General features: G+C 38.8%; 2 protein-coding genes across 3 annotated transcripts; one reads left to right on the top strand and one right to left on the bottom strand.

Annotated features, from left to right (window-relative positions):
* The first annotated feature begins 72 nt into the window (after nt 1-72).
* On the top strand, nt 73-4389 carry LOC103141231 (ras-related protein Rab-8B). Its single transcript, XM_007556777.2, has 8 exons — nt 73-350; nt 1749-1809; nt 1904-1964; nt 2058-2135; nt 2282-2371; nt 2461-2526; nt 3129-3179; nt 3262-4389. The coding sequence occupies exons 1-8, from the start codon at nt 227-229 to the stop codon at nt 3352-3354; spliced, it is 624 nt and encodes a 207-aa protein (XP_007556839.1). The 5' UTR covers nt 73-226; the 3' UTR covers nt 3355-4389.
* Nucleotides 4228-13482, bottom strand: LOC103141323 (transient receptor potential cation channel subfamily M member 1). Of its 2 annotated transcripts, XM_016673748.1 has the most exons (19): nt 11602-13482; nt 11046-11146; nt 10541-10717; nt 10310-10444; nt 10161-10211; nt 9905-10045; nt 9801-9830; nt 9412-9704; nt 9036-9264; nt 8817-8948; nt 8603-8734; nt 8376-8504; nt 8034-8285; nt 7774-7948; nt 6699-6719; nt 6457-6601; nt 6139-6344; nt 5896-6028; nt 4228-5817 (listed from the first exon to the last, which is right to left on the bottom strand). In XM_016673748.1, the coding sequence occupies exons 1-19, from the start codon at nt 11657-11659 to the stop codon at nt 4521-4523; spliced, it is 3837 nt and encodes a 1278-aa protein (XP_016529234.1). In that variant the 5' UTR covers nt 11660-13482; the 3' UTR covers nt 4228-4520. The 2 variants fall into 2 exon arrangements, with proteins under 2 accessions (XP_016529234.1, XP_016529235.1); XM_016673749.1 differs by lacking the exon at nt 6699-6719 and having other exon boundaries at nt 7756-7948.
* Between the last annotated feature and the right edge of the window lie 54 nt (nt 13483-13536).

Genomic DNA, 13536 nt, shown 5'->3' with positions numbered 1-13536 from the left:
TATTTCCGGCCTCATATCCCTTTAAGTCGCCGTTTTATTTGAAACTACATATCCCACAAAGCAAAGCGAAAACAATGACGTCAACACCTCCGGCACCGGTTTTGCTGTGCAGCCAGTCTGCCCCGATTCGGCAGCCGACAGCTGAGGATATCCACCCAGGCGGACTCCGCCTGCTCCTAACGGCATTTTGTAAAGACCTAAACACTGGACTCTATTATTTTTTAAAATGGCGAAAACGTACGACTACCTCTTCAAACTGTTGCTTATCGGAGACAGCGGCGTCGGCAAGACATGTCTGCTGTTCAGGTTCAGCGAGGACTCCTTCAATACCACCTTCATATCTACAATAGGTGAGTATCCCGAGGACGCCTCAAGGGAAAAAAAAAATACTCATCTTAAACTTAAAAATGGTTTCCTGAACCTTCGTCAAGACTCTGTTGATGGTAACGTTCGTAAAATAGCAGCTTTAATGCATATCACGGAGACCTGCTTTGTGTTAATGATCTGTGAGGGTTTTAAAGCCAGACAATGGACGTGAGAGGCAAATGGTAATGATTCTTTACTGTAAGCTTACGTCCATCAATTAGGTTCAGTACAGGATACTACACTGATTAATGGCTGATACCATTGATATGATACCGATGTAGTCTCCATAACCTCATGAGGCTTTTGTGGTCAACAATGATTACCCCTCTGTACCAATATTCTTCAATTGTTTTTTAGCTTTTACAAAATTATCATTAGTGTTTTAATATGTGGAGAAGTGTTTGATAATGTAGTGATCAACGGCAAGATTAATCTAATGGTCAGAGATCATACACTGCTTGGAAACCTCTGGAAAACTATGGAATTTGATTTTAGTATCTTTCAAATCTGAATATATGAAAAAACACATTTGAGAAAAAAATATTTTTGTTCTCAGACTTTATTCTATATTAATTGACTAAACCTGGAATGGATTCTAGCTGTTAGACCATCAATTCACCACTCTTTCCAGAGGGAGAACATAAAATTGAAGTCTGCATTTGATTTAATTTAGTCAGTTCTTCAAGCAAGCCCATCACTAGCTACAAATCATAAACTAACTTCACGTTACATAGACAAATCATGGTATTCCCTCTTGAAACTCTTTACAAACTATAATTAAGAAACTCTGAGGTGAAAAAGTTAAATGTGAATGCATCATTACAGAAACTCATTTCTTACTGCCAATCACGTTTTGATAAACAGTAAACAAGGTTTGAAGATATGCTCCATTTTAGGGGAGAGTTGGTTATTACAAGAGTATTTTAAGCTTATTTCAACACACTTAATGTAATTGTATAATAATACAAGTAGCATGGAATCGCTAAGTGTTTTATACTCTCCAACCTTTTATTTTTAACCTTATTTAGGGAGGTCAAAGCCTTAATTAAGAGGGTCAAGCTCCCCTCACCCATAGTAATTTGCACCATCCAACATCCATCCATTACCCAATTATTTAACCATCCATTCATCCAACTGTGCATTTAGGTATCTGTCTCGTCAAAACGTAATGTTTGTCACTGGTTTTTCAATTATTGCCTGTATGTTGCTTTTATGACTTCTTATTCTTGTCTTTGTATTACGTAAAGCACTTTGAACTGCCTTTTTGCTCAAATGTGCTATGCCAATATACTTGATTGACTGAAAAATACAGCATTTTGACATGAAATACATGTAGGAACCCTGAATTCCTTTTCTAAGCCCATTTGTTTGCTCCAACACAGGGATCGACTTCAAGATCAGAACCATAGAGCTGGATGGGAAACGAGTTAAACTCCAGATTTGGTAACTGAACCTTTCGAGAGTTTAATTCTGAAGGGGGGAAAAAAAACTGTACGAACATAGCCAAATCATGTTTCTTTTTAATTGATGTTCTCAGGGACACTGCGGGACAGGAGAGGTTTCGCACCATTACCACAGCTTACTACAGAGGAGCAATGGTAAGTCCCTGCCTTTTCAATCTGTTCACTGTAAATCTACCATGCATTTTCATTACAGGGTTCAGAAACTTCAGAAGGTTTTCTCCTCTGTAGGGTATCATGTTAGTCTACGATATCAGCAACGAGAAGTCCTTTGACAACATAAAAAACTGGATTAGAAACATTGAAGAGGTAACCGCACCTTACATAACAATGTAAAATACTTTTTTAAAATTTTTTCTAAAAGCTGATTAAGAATTGTCAAAATTATTGTGCTTTACCTTTGTTTTTACTCTCAACAATCTATTTCTTTAAATGATCCTTTCCAATATTTTTAGCATGCCTCATCTGATGTGGAGAAAATGATCCTGGGTAACAAATGTGACATGACTGACAGGAGACAGGTGTCGAAAGACCGGGGTGAAAAAGTAAGTCTTCAGTTAGTCACCAACACTAAAAACAAATCTAGAAAGCAAATGCAGTTTTGAAATAAATACTTTTATTTAATCTCCCTCAGCTGGCTATTGATTATGGAGTGAAGTTCTTAGAAACTAGCGCAAAGTCTGGCTTAAATGTAGAAGAGGTAAGTGAAACATTTTCAGCTCGATAAAAGCAATAGTACCCCTTGTATTTACGCATTTTGTCACATTACAAACACAAACCACAGAGTATGGGAATTCTTTGCAAAATAATTAGCCTGGACTTAGTTAGATTGAATGTCTCTGAACACCAGATTTTATATCTTGTTACAGAATCTTAATTGGATTTAGGTCCAGTGTATATGCTCAAATTGAAACCATTCGGTTTTAGCTCTGGTTGTATGTTTAAGGTCGTTATTCTGCTGGAAGGTGAATCGGTCACCTTTAGAGTATTTACCTCTAACACTTAAAAAAAATTACAGTATTTAGTAATTAGGTTTTTTGTGAGGGCAATTGGTTGCACTGTATTTTACTTAGGACTACCAGAGAAAAGGGGACTGAATGCAAATCCATACCACACTTTTCAGATTGTTGTTTTTTAGAAATACCTGTTTACATTTCATATTTATGCTCTACTTTATAATGGTTCAGTCACATGAAATTGAAATTGTTCTGAAATTTGTAATGTGAAAAAATTTGTATTAACACACATAACATAAATTATTTACATAACATTTTTTTATTCTCTTTTTCTTTTTCCTCTCAGGCCTTTTATACTATTGCAAGAGACATATTGAACAATCTGTGCTCAAAGACGGTAGGTAGTGAAGACACTCTTAAAAAAAAGATGCTGCTGTTTTTCTTGATAACGCTCAGTTTGTTGTTTCTTTGACTGGTAGACTGACAGCAGCGGCGGAGGAACCGGAAGACCGGTGAAGATTACCGATAAGAAGTCAAAGAGAATTAAATTCTTCAAGTGTTCACTTCTCTAAGCAGCAGGCAGACAGTCGTCACATTTCTATCGTGACCTTGCTTGTTTTAGAGGACTCCTTCCTCTCGGGCTTCCTCGCTGCAGCAGCACTGCTCTTGCACACACGGTCTTACTGCCACCTGAGGTCTTGGGCAGTCGAGACGCTGCCCTGATTTGCTGATCAGAAGAGTATTGGTGGAGACTGAAGGCCTGATACTTTGTGTCTGCTCATACAAAAGACTCGTGCAGGGGTTTGTAGCTTTCCCTGCAGTGCCTGCTTGCAGCGGGCAATAATTCTGCTGCCGTTTATAATATAAAAATACATAGGTTGCACATTGTTGTCTTATTATTTTACATACTGTAGCACCATTTTTATAATATATATATACTACCTATTATCAGAATTCCTATGAAGATGCTTTGAGATATCAGGTTTAAGCATTGATTGTATGTGTCTGTATGAAGTTCATGTATATTACTAAGCTTTTGGCCTTTTTGTTGCACTGACATTAGCTCTGCTGCTGCGGAGAATTGTGATAGAAATTAGAATAGCTAAAAATAAGCATACTAATACAACTTATGTATTCTAATATTTTTTTTTATTTTTTATTTTTTCATAGAACCCACATTTATAGATGTTTCAGTGTTAAAATGAAACTGGAAGGAGTGTTTTTTTTTTCGTTTTTTTTCTCAGAAGCAGGACTGAATTCACAGTGTTATACAAGTGTATTGTTTTTGCATGAAAGCAGTAGGGAGATCCCAGTGGGGGCTCAGTACTAAGCACAGAGTATCTGACAAAAGAAATGTTTACAGATAGTATTTGAAAATGTCAAACATATATAGAATGTTGGTGTGTTTTGCTGTTCACGTTGTATATGCATGCAGTTTTCTTATGTTTTTTTACAGAAACCGACTATTTAGTAGATTTTCATTCACATTTCCTTTCCATGAAAACACATAATTGGGGAAAAAAACTGTAATGTGACTGGTAGTCTTTGTAAGTTCTCATATGTTACACCTACAGAAAAGAGCAACAGTAAAGAAAAAAAAAATCTTCAGAATTTTCTTGTGATTTTGCTTTAACCCCTTAACATTTAACAAATAATTTTACCATCACTATCTAAGGATGATTTTCTTTCTTGTCTTGGTTTTATAATCCATGTTTTTTTTTTTTCTTCTTGATTGCTTTTATTTCTTGTCTTGCAAACCCTCATGTGTTTTTTCCGCCTTCATCATCTTCTTCTCTTCTTCCCATCCAAGGTCTGACACTCTGCTTGCTTCGGCGAGGTCTCTCTCACTGCTGGAGGCTCTCGGCTCTTTTAAGAACACTATGGGCTTTACTTTTCTGTCGCTGGCGTTGCAGCTCTTTGACCTGTGAGACCGCATATACCTTTCATCGGCTACGGTCAGGTAGTCGGTACCATCCGAGGGGTTTCTTTTGGGCTTTGTTGTCTTGCGGTCTTTGTCTTGCTCCGTTTCTGTTTGACCTGTGTTACTATCTGAAGGAACTACATCTGTGTGATTTATTTCTAACTCTTCAGGTGAAGCAGCAGTTTGAAACTGCTGAGCGAGGGTTTTGACTGATGATGCTTTTCCACTAGAATGGACCTGATGTTTTAAATCTGCTGGAGTTTGAGTTGTATCACCTGCTTCAACTGGATCATAGATGATGCTGCTGATAGCCCTCTTCCTAGTGATGGGAGATGTTTGGCTTTCAAGTGGAAGATCTCTTAGAGATTTTGCCCGCCTTGGAGAAGAGGAAGGTGCTACCAGAGGTTTTGCCTCGGTTGTAGGCTCAGCAGATCTCTCTAGTTTATCAGGGGGGTGGACAGTGATGGTGCTCCTAGATCTTCTCTTTGTCATAGGAGATGAGGGCTGGTCTTCAGCAGGAAAGTATTTCAGGGACTTGGCCCTTTTGGCAGGCGATAAAGGTTTTAGCCTGTTTTGGTCTGACAGTTTGTCCAGAAACGTTGTGCTGCCTTGCTTTATGTTGGTTATGGTCTCTTGGCTTGAAGCCCCAGATGAAAGCCTCTGTTCACATGGAGATATGAGAATGTCCACACCTGAGCTAGGTCGCGATCTCTCCAAACCACCAACCTCTAGCGTCTGTGCTGCATTGAGAGCACAAGTGCTCGAGGCATGACGCACACTCCGCTCTCTCTCAGGGCCTACTTTCTCGTCCGTGTCCTTCTGCCTGGTCGCAAACTCTTCCATGTCCATGTGGAAGCGGTAGAGGCTGTAACCATCTGCACTGTTAATGCTGCCCTGCCGGAGGAGAGTGGAATGATCACACACAGACGAGTTTCTAGAGAAGGTTCTGGTTAGCTCCAGTTTGTCCAGCCCTGCAAGCTTTTCCAGTGCGGAAGCCATACGTCCATGGAGCTCTTCCAGCTGGGCCAGACGCAGGTCTACTGTCTGCAAAGATGCTTTCATGGTGTTCTCCCTTTCATTGACCTCCTCCAGACGCATTGACATGTTCTCAACTCTGCAGATAAGATGAGAGAGGGAGCATGAAACAGCTGTGATTGGAAGTACAAAAAGTACAACTGAGAATGCATTTTACCTCTCTGAAGTAACCTTGATGCGTTCATCACTTGAAGACTGTTGCTCGTCTTCCTTTTCCCGGAAATATTCCTCCACGCACTGTTCCTCAAACTCATACAGATTCTTTAGCTCTTCTGGATTTAGTCTGAGCTCTGCAAGAAAGATTAGAACACGAAGTTAGTCAGAACTTTAGCTTAATCAACAGAACCGTTTTCTGGTAAAACAAGATTTCCGTAATTTTGTTCAACTGAATGAGACTAACTGAGGCCCCGATCCTTCTCATCAAGCTCTCCTTCCTTATTTTTCCTGATGCAACGGCGGAAAAGCCTGTTGAAGAGGATGTAGAGGTGACTCAGGATGATGAGAGGTGGAGGCAGGATTGGGCGGTCGTGGAAAGTCATGATTAGCTGGTATCTTTGAAACTTCCACACCTGGTTGGAGATGGACTTGACTTCAAAGAAGGTGTTGCTATAAGATAGAAAAGATAAAAAAAAAAAAAAATTAATGACTGTCATTTTAACTCTGAAGATGTTTCAATTAGTCATCCTTTTTTTCTTTTCTTTTTTCTTTTTTTTTTTACTTGAAAACGGCAATGAGCAAGTTAACCAGAAGGATGTTTGCCACGAGAAGATAACAAGCCATAATTGCGGGTGTGAGCCATGCACCGGGGATGCATGGAGGAAGCTTTTTCCCATCTTCATCATATAGATGTTCTCCACACGGAGCTGTGAGGAGAGAGGTGATAAAATTAGCTTTGCTATTAAGAACAGTTAAGCAGCAAACAGATTAGAGTTGAGAATCCATAATTTAAAGACTACTTACGATTAATTTCCATTGCATAGACTTATGAAAATACAAAGAAACAATTGCAGAAGGACAAAAGGAAAAGGTTAAAATCAATGGAAAAAGAAATCATGTTTTCGATTTCTGTCGAGGTGAAGATGGTATATGAAAAAAAGGAAAAGATCATAGAGCACTTCCATCAAATTGGGCGCTTATGAATGTTTTTGTCCCTGTATTACGATTTGCTGTCATTTTTGAGTTAAATCACATAACTAGTTTACAGTTTAAATTAGCCATATACAACAACAATGTAATAATTTTTAAATTTTATAAACCAAGGATTAATTGAAAGCATGTGCATCAGCAGAGTTTTAAAAGTCAAAGTCCTCATTTACTGAATTTCTAAATGGTGTTTATTCCATGTGATAAACATTTCTACAGCCTTTCGTACAGTGTGTGCAAATATTTGACCTTAATGATTTTGAGATCAATATCATCAATGTCATAGGCTGAGGAGACCAAAGGATATGAATTGGGAATAGAAATTCCAGAAATCAAGACCAGCTTTTTTCTTGGGAAAGAAAAGGAAAGCATTATATATAAAAAAAAACAAACCAAAAAAAAAAACATTTGCTCACTGCAATTCTTAAACAGTTACAAAATACTGCAAAGTTATTTATTGTAAGAAAATGTTTGAGCAAATGTGCAAACCAAATGATTCTTGTTTGACATTCATGTCATACATATCTCTTTTGTCATTGATGGGTTTAAATAATTTAAAAACATTACATGTTGTTTGCTGATTGCTAATTTTGACTACGTGTTGATGTCTTCAACTTGACAGAAGCGGCTTTCACAGAAAAACAAATCTTAATGGCTGATGATTGTTAGTGAGAAGACATATATCGTCTGTTCTGTTCCTGTTCCATGCAGCATTATTGCCATGAATGCCATAAATGCAACAAGAATTGTCACAAATCTGCCAGCAGAGGGAGCCAAAGTATGGAGTGTACCATTTTGTACACAACAGAGTGTCAACTTTACTGAAATTTTAAGACACTGATCATCTGCCCAGAATCAGGAAACAGAATCTTACTATGAATTCTAGTCTTACGGTCTATCGAGTCCGCAAAAACCTCCCCATAGATCATCCAGTAGGGCATGTAGAAGATGTTCCTGGCCAGGCGCCACGTTGGCTCTTCGTCCGGATGAAGGATGGCTTGCCGAGCCACGCCGAAGCTCATCAGTACCACCAGCATGATCACGACAAAGTACATCATGTCAATCATCTGAAGGAAAAAGAAGCAAACACACTTGAGCTCAGTTTGCTCTTTTTATACCTGCAAAGATTCTGTATGATGTCATTGTGTTTACCATTTTCCCTATCATCATCACGTATGGTCCCAGGTACTTGTTGACTCCAAAGATGTCCAGCACACGAATGTACCAGAAGATGATGTCTATGCAGTAGATGACTCTGCCGTAGCCCATGTATGGCTCTGGCTGTAGCCGCAGCATCAGTGCCAGAAGGAAGGTAGAGATGGCAGCAAGGTCTGTGATGTTCCAGTAGTCCTCCATCCAAACACTTATCTTCTGCTTCAGCTTTCCTGGTTCTGACATCAGTATCTAGACACCAGGATTTATAAGTTAACATTGTACCAATTGAAGTTTAAATATTATTCCAATTTTTAGTAGGACCATTTTAGTATCTGTTACCTGTCTAACTTTTTCTGTGCCAAGAGTGAGGATGTATGCAATGACCATCCACTCTTGTAAAGAGGGCCATCGCTCCATTTTCACAAGAATGATGTAATTATACAACATCAAATAACCCAGATAGGAAATCTAATGGGGAAACAATGTAAGAAATAGATATTCAAGATGATCTTTACTCAGAAGATTTTAAAATGCTTGATCTTTGAGTAAGTTTTAGTTGAACTTACTGTGTTGAACCAGAATTTGGTAAAAGGGGCATCATAAAATTCAAAGAACCTTTTTGCAATCGGAATTTTGCGCACATTAGCATTTCCCTCCTCCTCATCTCCTTTGCGGGAAGTCCCATCATTGTTGGGGTCCTACAACATAAACACAAAGTCTTGTCATCTTTCATCATGACGATAACAGAATGTGAAACTAATCATCAGCATGAACTCCGACCTTGCTGGATTTTGCATCATCGTCCTTGTCCTTTCCCTCTTCTTTTTCTCCAGGTCTTTGATAAGAAGTGTCCTCTCCAATTCGGAAGTCCAGGAGCATAATCAGTGGGGGGAATATAATTCCCAGAATAACCTAGGCGGGACATCATCAGTCTGATTACATCATTATTTTTAAACAGGTTTCCAAAACTGCTTCGCAAAAAACTATTTAAGGATCCACCTTAAGGCCAGGATTTTTTCCAATCCTCAAACACCCCATCCACATGTCAGTGAGCAGCATTTGGCTGCAGGTGTGAGCGATAAAATCCCGCTGCTTTGCAGCCACTGCCAGCTTCAGACAGGTCGAGTTACTCCAGTTGACTAGCTCATATGTTAGGAGTTTCATGGCTACTTGTTCGTCGCGCTTGTAGGACTGATCCAACAGCTCATACGCTAGTTGCCCAAATTCTCTGAAAAAAAGGTGACAGCTATAAGCATTACGTAAAAGGCCTAAACAAGCAAAAACCAAAAAAAAAAAAATCAACAACAACAACAACAACAAAAAAAACATTTTAAATGTGTGTTTTTATTTCAATGTTTCACTCTGCAGCACTGACTTGGAATTGTTCTCCAGGTCTTGGGATATGTCGTCCACCAGTTCACTTTCCGAGCACTCGTGGGCCATGGTCTTATACAGCTTACAAGCTACCAGGGCCTTCGCCATAGCCTCCTCCCCACGCTGCCAAAGAAACAGCGCCATCTTCTGGCGCTTTAAAAGAACTGCCCACAGCATCAGCTCGTGGAACGGGTACTTGAATCGGCAGACCTCTGGGTCATCCACATCTATTTCCACCTCTTCTTCCTTCTTCTTTTTGGCCTTTTTCTTGCCTTTTGGTCTTGGTTCATCATCCTAAAAAAAAAAAAAAAAAAAAATCAAACTTGAACTCAAGCATTTTGTTGCAGCTGCCTGGTAAATAAATGAACTAAAAGGAGTTTTCAACCTCACCTCCATTCCCAGGAGCTTCAAAGCTTTTGGCTGCACAAGAAGGAAAGTTAATTAAAATGCTATTACTCTGAGTGGATCATCTGTTCTCTTCCATCTATACATACCCTTTTTAGGCCATATAGATTATTGTAGAGGTTGCGGAAAGCCTTTCTTGTATAGTTGCTTCTGTAAGCTCCACCCATGAGGTATTCCAACACCAGACCAATATCAATCAAAGTGATCTGATAATCTGGAGGAAGATTTCCCTGGAGAATCAAAAGTTATGTTTAAGATATTTAAGACTTTCAAAATATTTAGTATAGCCTGAAATATTAATGAAATTTTGATTCTACACTATTGAATTTGTGAAATATAATTTACCTTTTTAACATCTCTAACCACAGCATGCAGTGTATTTGCGGGGCCAAGTTTCTGAGAAAATTAATGATGGGAAGAAGGTTAGTAATAATGTTTCTACACATTTTAGTTATATTTTCACCTCAGTTTATGACTTTGTGTTTTAGACCCACAGTGTTGTACAGCTCCTCCAGTCTAGGGATGGTGAGGAAATGATGAATGTTGACCCCGTTCTCAAGCAGCAGTTTGACAAAGTCCACTCTGTCCAACACCAGAGCATCCATCATTGCCTGCTCCAAAGAGTTCACCTAGTACATGGTAAGATATGGAACATAGCCACTCATTTAGCCTTAGTCATGTTTCCTCATTTTCCATGAAATGTTTCCTACAATCTTCATCCTCACCCAGCGAATTAGCTCCAGCTTTCTGGGGTCTGTCTCCTCAGGAGGTTCAGGTTTGGTCTTTCCTTTTCCCTTCCCCTTTTTGGCCCGAACCTTGCTGCGTGGAGCGCTGGCTGGACTCTTTGGCTTTTCCTGAGTTGTGGCAGCACTAGTTGTTGTCATGGCAATGGCTCCAGCAGGCTGATAGGAAGTAAAATTAAAGAAGAAAACTGCTGTCTCTCTTTTGAGTAGTAAAAAACATCAATAATTTTTTGTGGTCTTCCTCTAATTTGATTTGACTATATATATATATATATATATATATATATATATATATATCTCTCTCACCGGTCTATCTTTAACAGAAAAAAAGCTCTCTTCACTGAGCTTTCATCTACCCTGCTTAAGGCTGTTTCCCTTTTCGTCCACATCCTATCCATATTTCATGTCTTAAATGCCATGTATAATAATCAGCGTCGCTGCTGTGGAACATTTTGTATTGATTGGTTAATATACACAGACCACTCACTGGTAAGTTGTGCCCGTAAACGAAAATGTGATTGCGGGCAATATCCACTCGGTTCCAGGCCAGGGCCAGACTGAGCTGGTCTGCTGCGGATGCATTAGTGCCTGATGCAAACAAACAATCAAAAGCAAAGAGAACCTGTAAGAAACAGGTCAATGCTGCCTGCAGTAATAAAAAAAATATTGCTGTGAAGTTATTCTGCAATTGCAGCACAGGTCAACGTGATTCAGGACTGCTAATTTTAAAACTTGAAACCATTCATATTTTTTTTTTTTAATATGGCCAAATTGCCAAACAGCAATTTTATGTAACCAAATACTGAATCTTAATGTAAAATATCCACTGGTTACATTTGATCCCAATTGTGAGTTAAAGCTGGAAGTGTTTGGCAAGTCTCAAGTGTTTCTGAGGATATTGTAACCTAACTAAATATTTTCAGCTCAGACGATACTCGGTTGGTGCATCATTTGAATGAAGGATTAAGTAGTCTAAAATGTCTGGGAAGATGGCTGCTCTGACTTTGGATTTGTAGAAAAGTAATTGACCAACACTAGAATACCTTTTAACAAGGCAGTCAGAATAGCCATTTCAATATCCTGCTGCCCCTCAGAACCCATTCGAAAAACAGTGATCTACATGCAGGAAAGGAGAAAAAGAGAGTTTAATAATGGTTCAACAGAAAACAGAACTAAATTACCTTAGAGTTTATAATTTTTCTGGAAATTATTTTCCCACCCACTTCTGGTTTTAACCAGAACTCCAGACTTCTACATTCTTTGTCCATCGTTATGAAAACAAGGAGCCACTTTTCTCAGCAAGGAGGAATAGCCCTCGCTTTGTTAAAGATTCAGCTGTGTCCAACAATATTATGCAGACCATTCTGTCACATGCATTCATAGCAGATTGAATTAGACTTGCCTGAACACTGACACTGCACACCAAGCCACGAGATAGGTTAACAATAAGCATCACACAACAGTTTAAACACTGTAAACATTTTTCTTGTCCATTCAATTGTCAGTTCTTTTGTCTGCGTTTGCTTATTCGATAAAAGTGTCTCACTATTTTTGCTTTTTCATCAGTTTAATCCAGCTGCTTCAAGTGGTGCACTTATCATAGAATGGAAGGATTGTATCAGGTCAACACACTTTCACCTGCGCTTAAAACATTGCAGCATCAGATTGTGGATATCCTACAGTGCTATGATCCTTGGAAAAGCTGTTAAAGTTGCTTATCCTGGTCTGTCGGAGAATTATGCAGCCTAAAACATCAGAGTGTGTCGGAGGAGTGATACCACTCTGAAAGCCAAGGGAGGATTAGCGACATAGAACCTCTCCTGTATCTGTGTGCAACATGCTTTCTATGAAAACATAAACTAAGCGCTTCCACCAAGCAAGACGGAGTGTGCACTGATCTTCCTCATCTAGATCTATATGGTTTATCAAGGCTTTATATGCTGGGTAATCCTCATCGCATCACTTGTGAGGATTCTGCTCCAGATGCCATTTTTGAAAAATGTGTTTTGCGAACATTTTTATAATTATGATTAATCTAGTGCATATTCCAAGCCTGGTCAATGCTACATTCAGGGTCCTGGAAAGGTGTTCATATATCCTTTGAACTTTTTCCCACATTTGATAAGGTACAATCACATACTTAATTGCATTTTATTTTTTGGAGGGTATGGGGGCTCATGTAAGACTGATTACAGCTGCAAGTATTTTGAGTGTCTCTTACAGCGTTGCACATCTAGAACCTAAAAGCTTTCTTTATTCTTCTTTGCAAAAGAGCTTAATCTCAGGGGAAGGAAAATGCTTGAAACTAACAAATTTCAAGCCTTGCCACAAATTCTTGATTGGGTTTAAGTCTTAATTTTGACTTGGCCATTGTAAAACTTAAATAGGCTCTGTGTTAAAGGTCAATTCTCTGGTGGAAGGTGAACCTTCACCACTGCTTAAGACTTTTGCATCCTCCAACATATTTTCTGCCCAGCTTTCATTTCCCTGCTGCATAGCTTTGTAAGTTGGGCACAAAGTTGAGTTTTGGTCTTGGCACAATCTTCTACGATTGTTCAATAACGTTCTCTATCAAAACCCATGAGGCTTTTACATCGCAGCAGTTTTTGAATTGTGTCTAAGTGGAGTCTGTTCACTAACTAAGTGACCTCTGATGTCATTTGGTTGCACTGGATTTTATTTAGGCTGAATGCAAATTCATGATATGCTTTTCAGATCTTTAGTTGTAAAAAGCTTGGAAAACCATGTCTCATTTTTTGCCTCAACTTCAAAGTACTGCATAACATTGAATGTATCGCAAATGTTGTCTTAAATATGGTGAAGATTTTGGTTGTAAAGTCATAAAATGTGAAGAAGTTAAAGGGATATAAATATATTTGCAAATGATTTTAGAAAAAGGATTTAATTGCCGACATGATCCAAAAAGCTAAAAACAAAATTTGTTTATTCACACTGTTAATGGAGATATACACAGATGA

This window comes from Poecilia formosa, unplaced genomic scaffold, assembly GCF_000485575.1.
Source record: "Poecilia formosa unplaced genomic scaffold, Poecilia_formosa-5.1.2 Scaffold81, whole genome shotgun sequence".
Taxonomy (NCBI): domain Eukaryota; kingdom Metazoa; phylum Chordata; class Actinopteri; order Cyprinodontiformes; family Poeciliidae; genus Poecilia; species Poecilia formosa.
This window is presented reverse-complemented; position numbering and strand designations above follow the sequence as displayed.

Bases quoted from the DNA above. Each gene is read 5' to 3' on its own strand.
- LOC103141231 (XM_007556777.2), top strand. From the start codon at position 227: ATGGCGAAAACGTACGACTACCTCTTCAAACTGTTGCTTATCGGAGAC. The intron at 351-1,748 runs GTGAGTATCCCG...GCTCCAACACAG, and splicing joins CACCTTCATATCTACAATAG to GGATCGACTTCAAGATCAGA. The intron at 2,372-2,460 runs GTAAGTCTTCAG...AATCTCCCTCAG, and splicing joins CGAAAGACCGGGGTGAAAAA to CTGGCTATTGATTATGGAGT.
- LOC103141323 (XM_016673748.1), bottom strand. From the start codon at position 11,659: ATGGGTTCTGAGGGGCAGCAGGATATTGAAATGGCTATTCTGACTGCC. The intron at 8,505-8,602 runs GTAAGTTCAACT...TTTCCCCATTAG, and splicing joins CCAAATTCTGGTTCAACACA to ATTTCCTATCTGGGTTATTT. The intron at 6,029-6,138 runs GTTAGTCTCATT...TCTTTCTTGCAG, and splicing joins TGAGAAGGATCGGGGCCTCA to AGCTCAGACTAAATCCAGAA.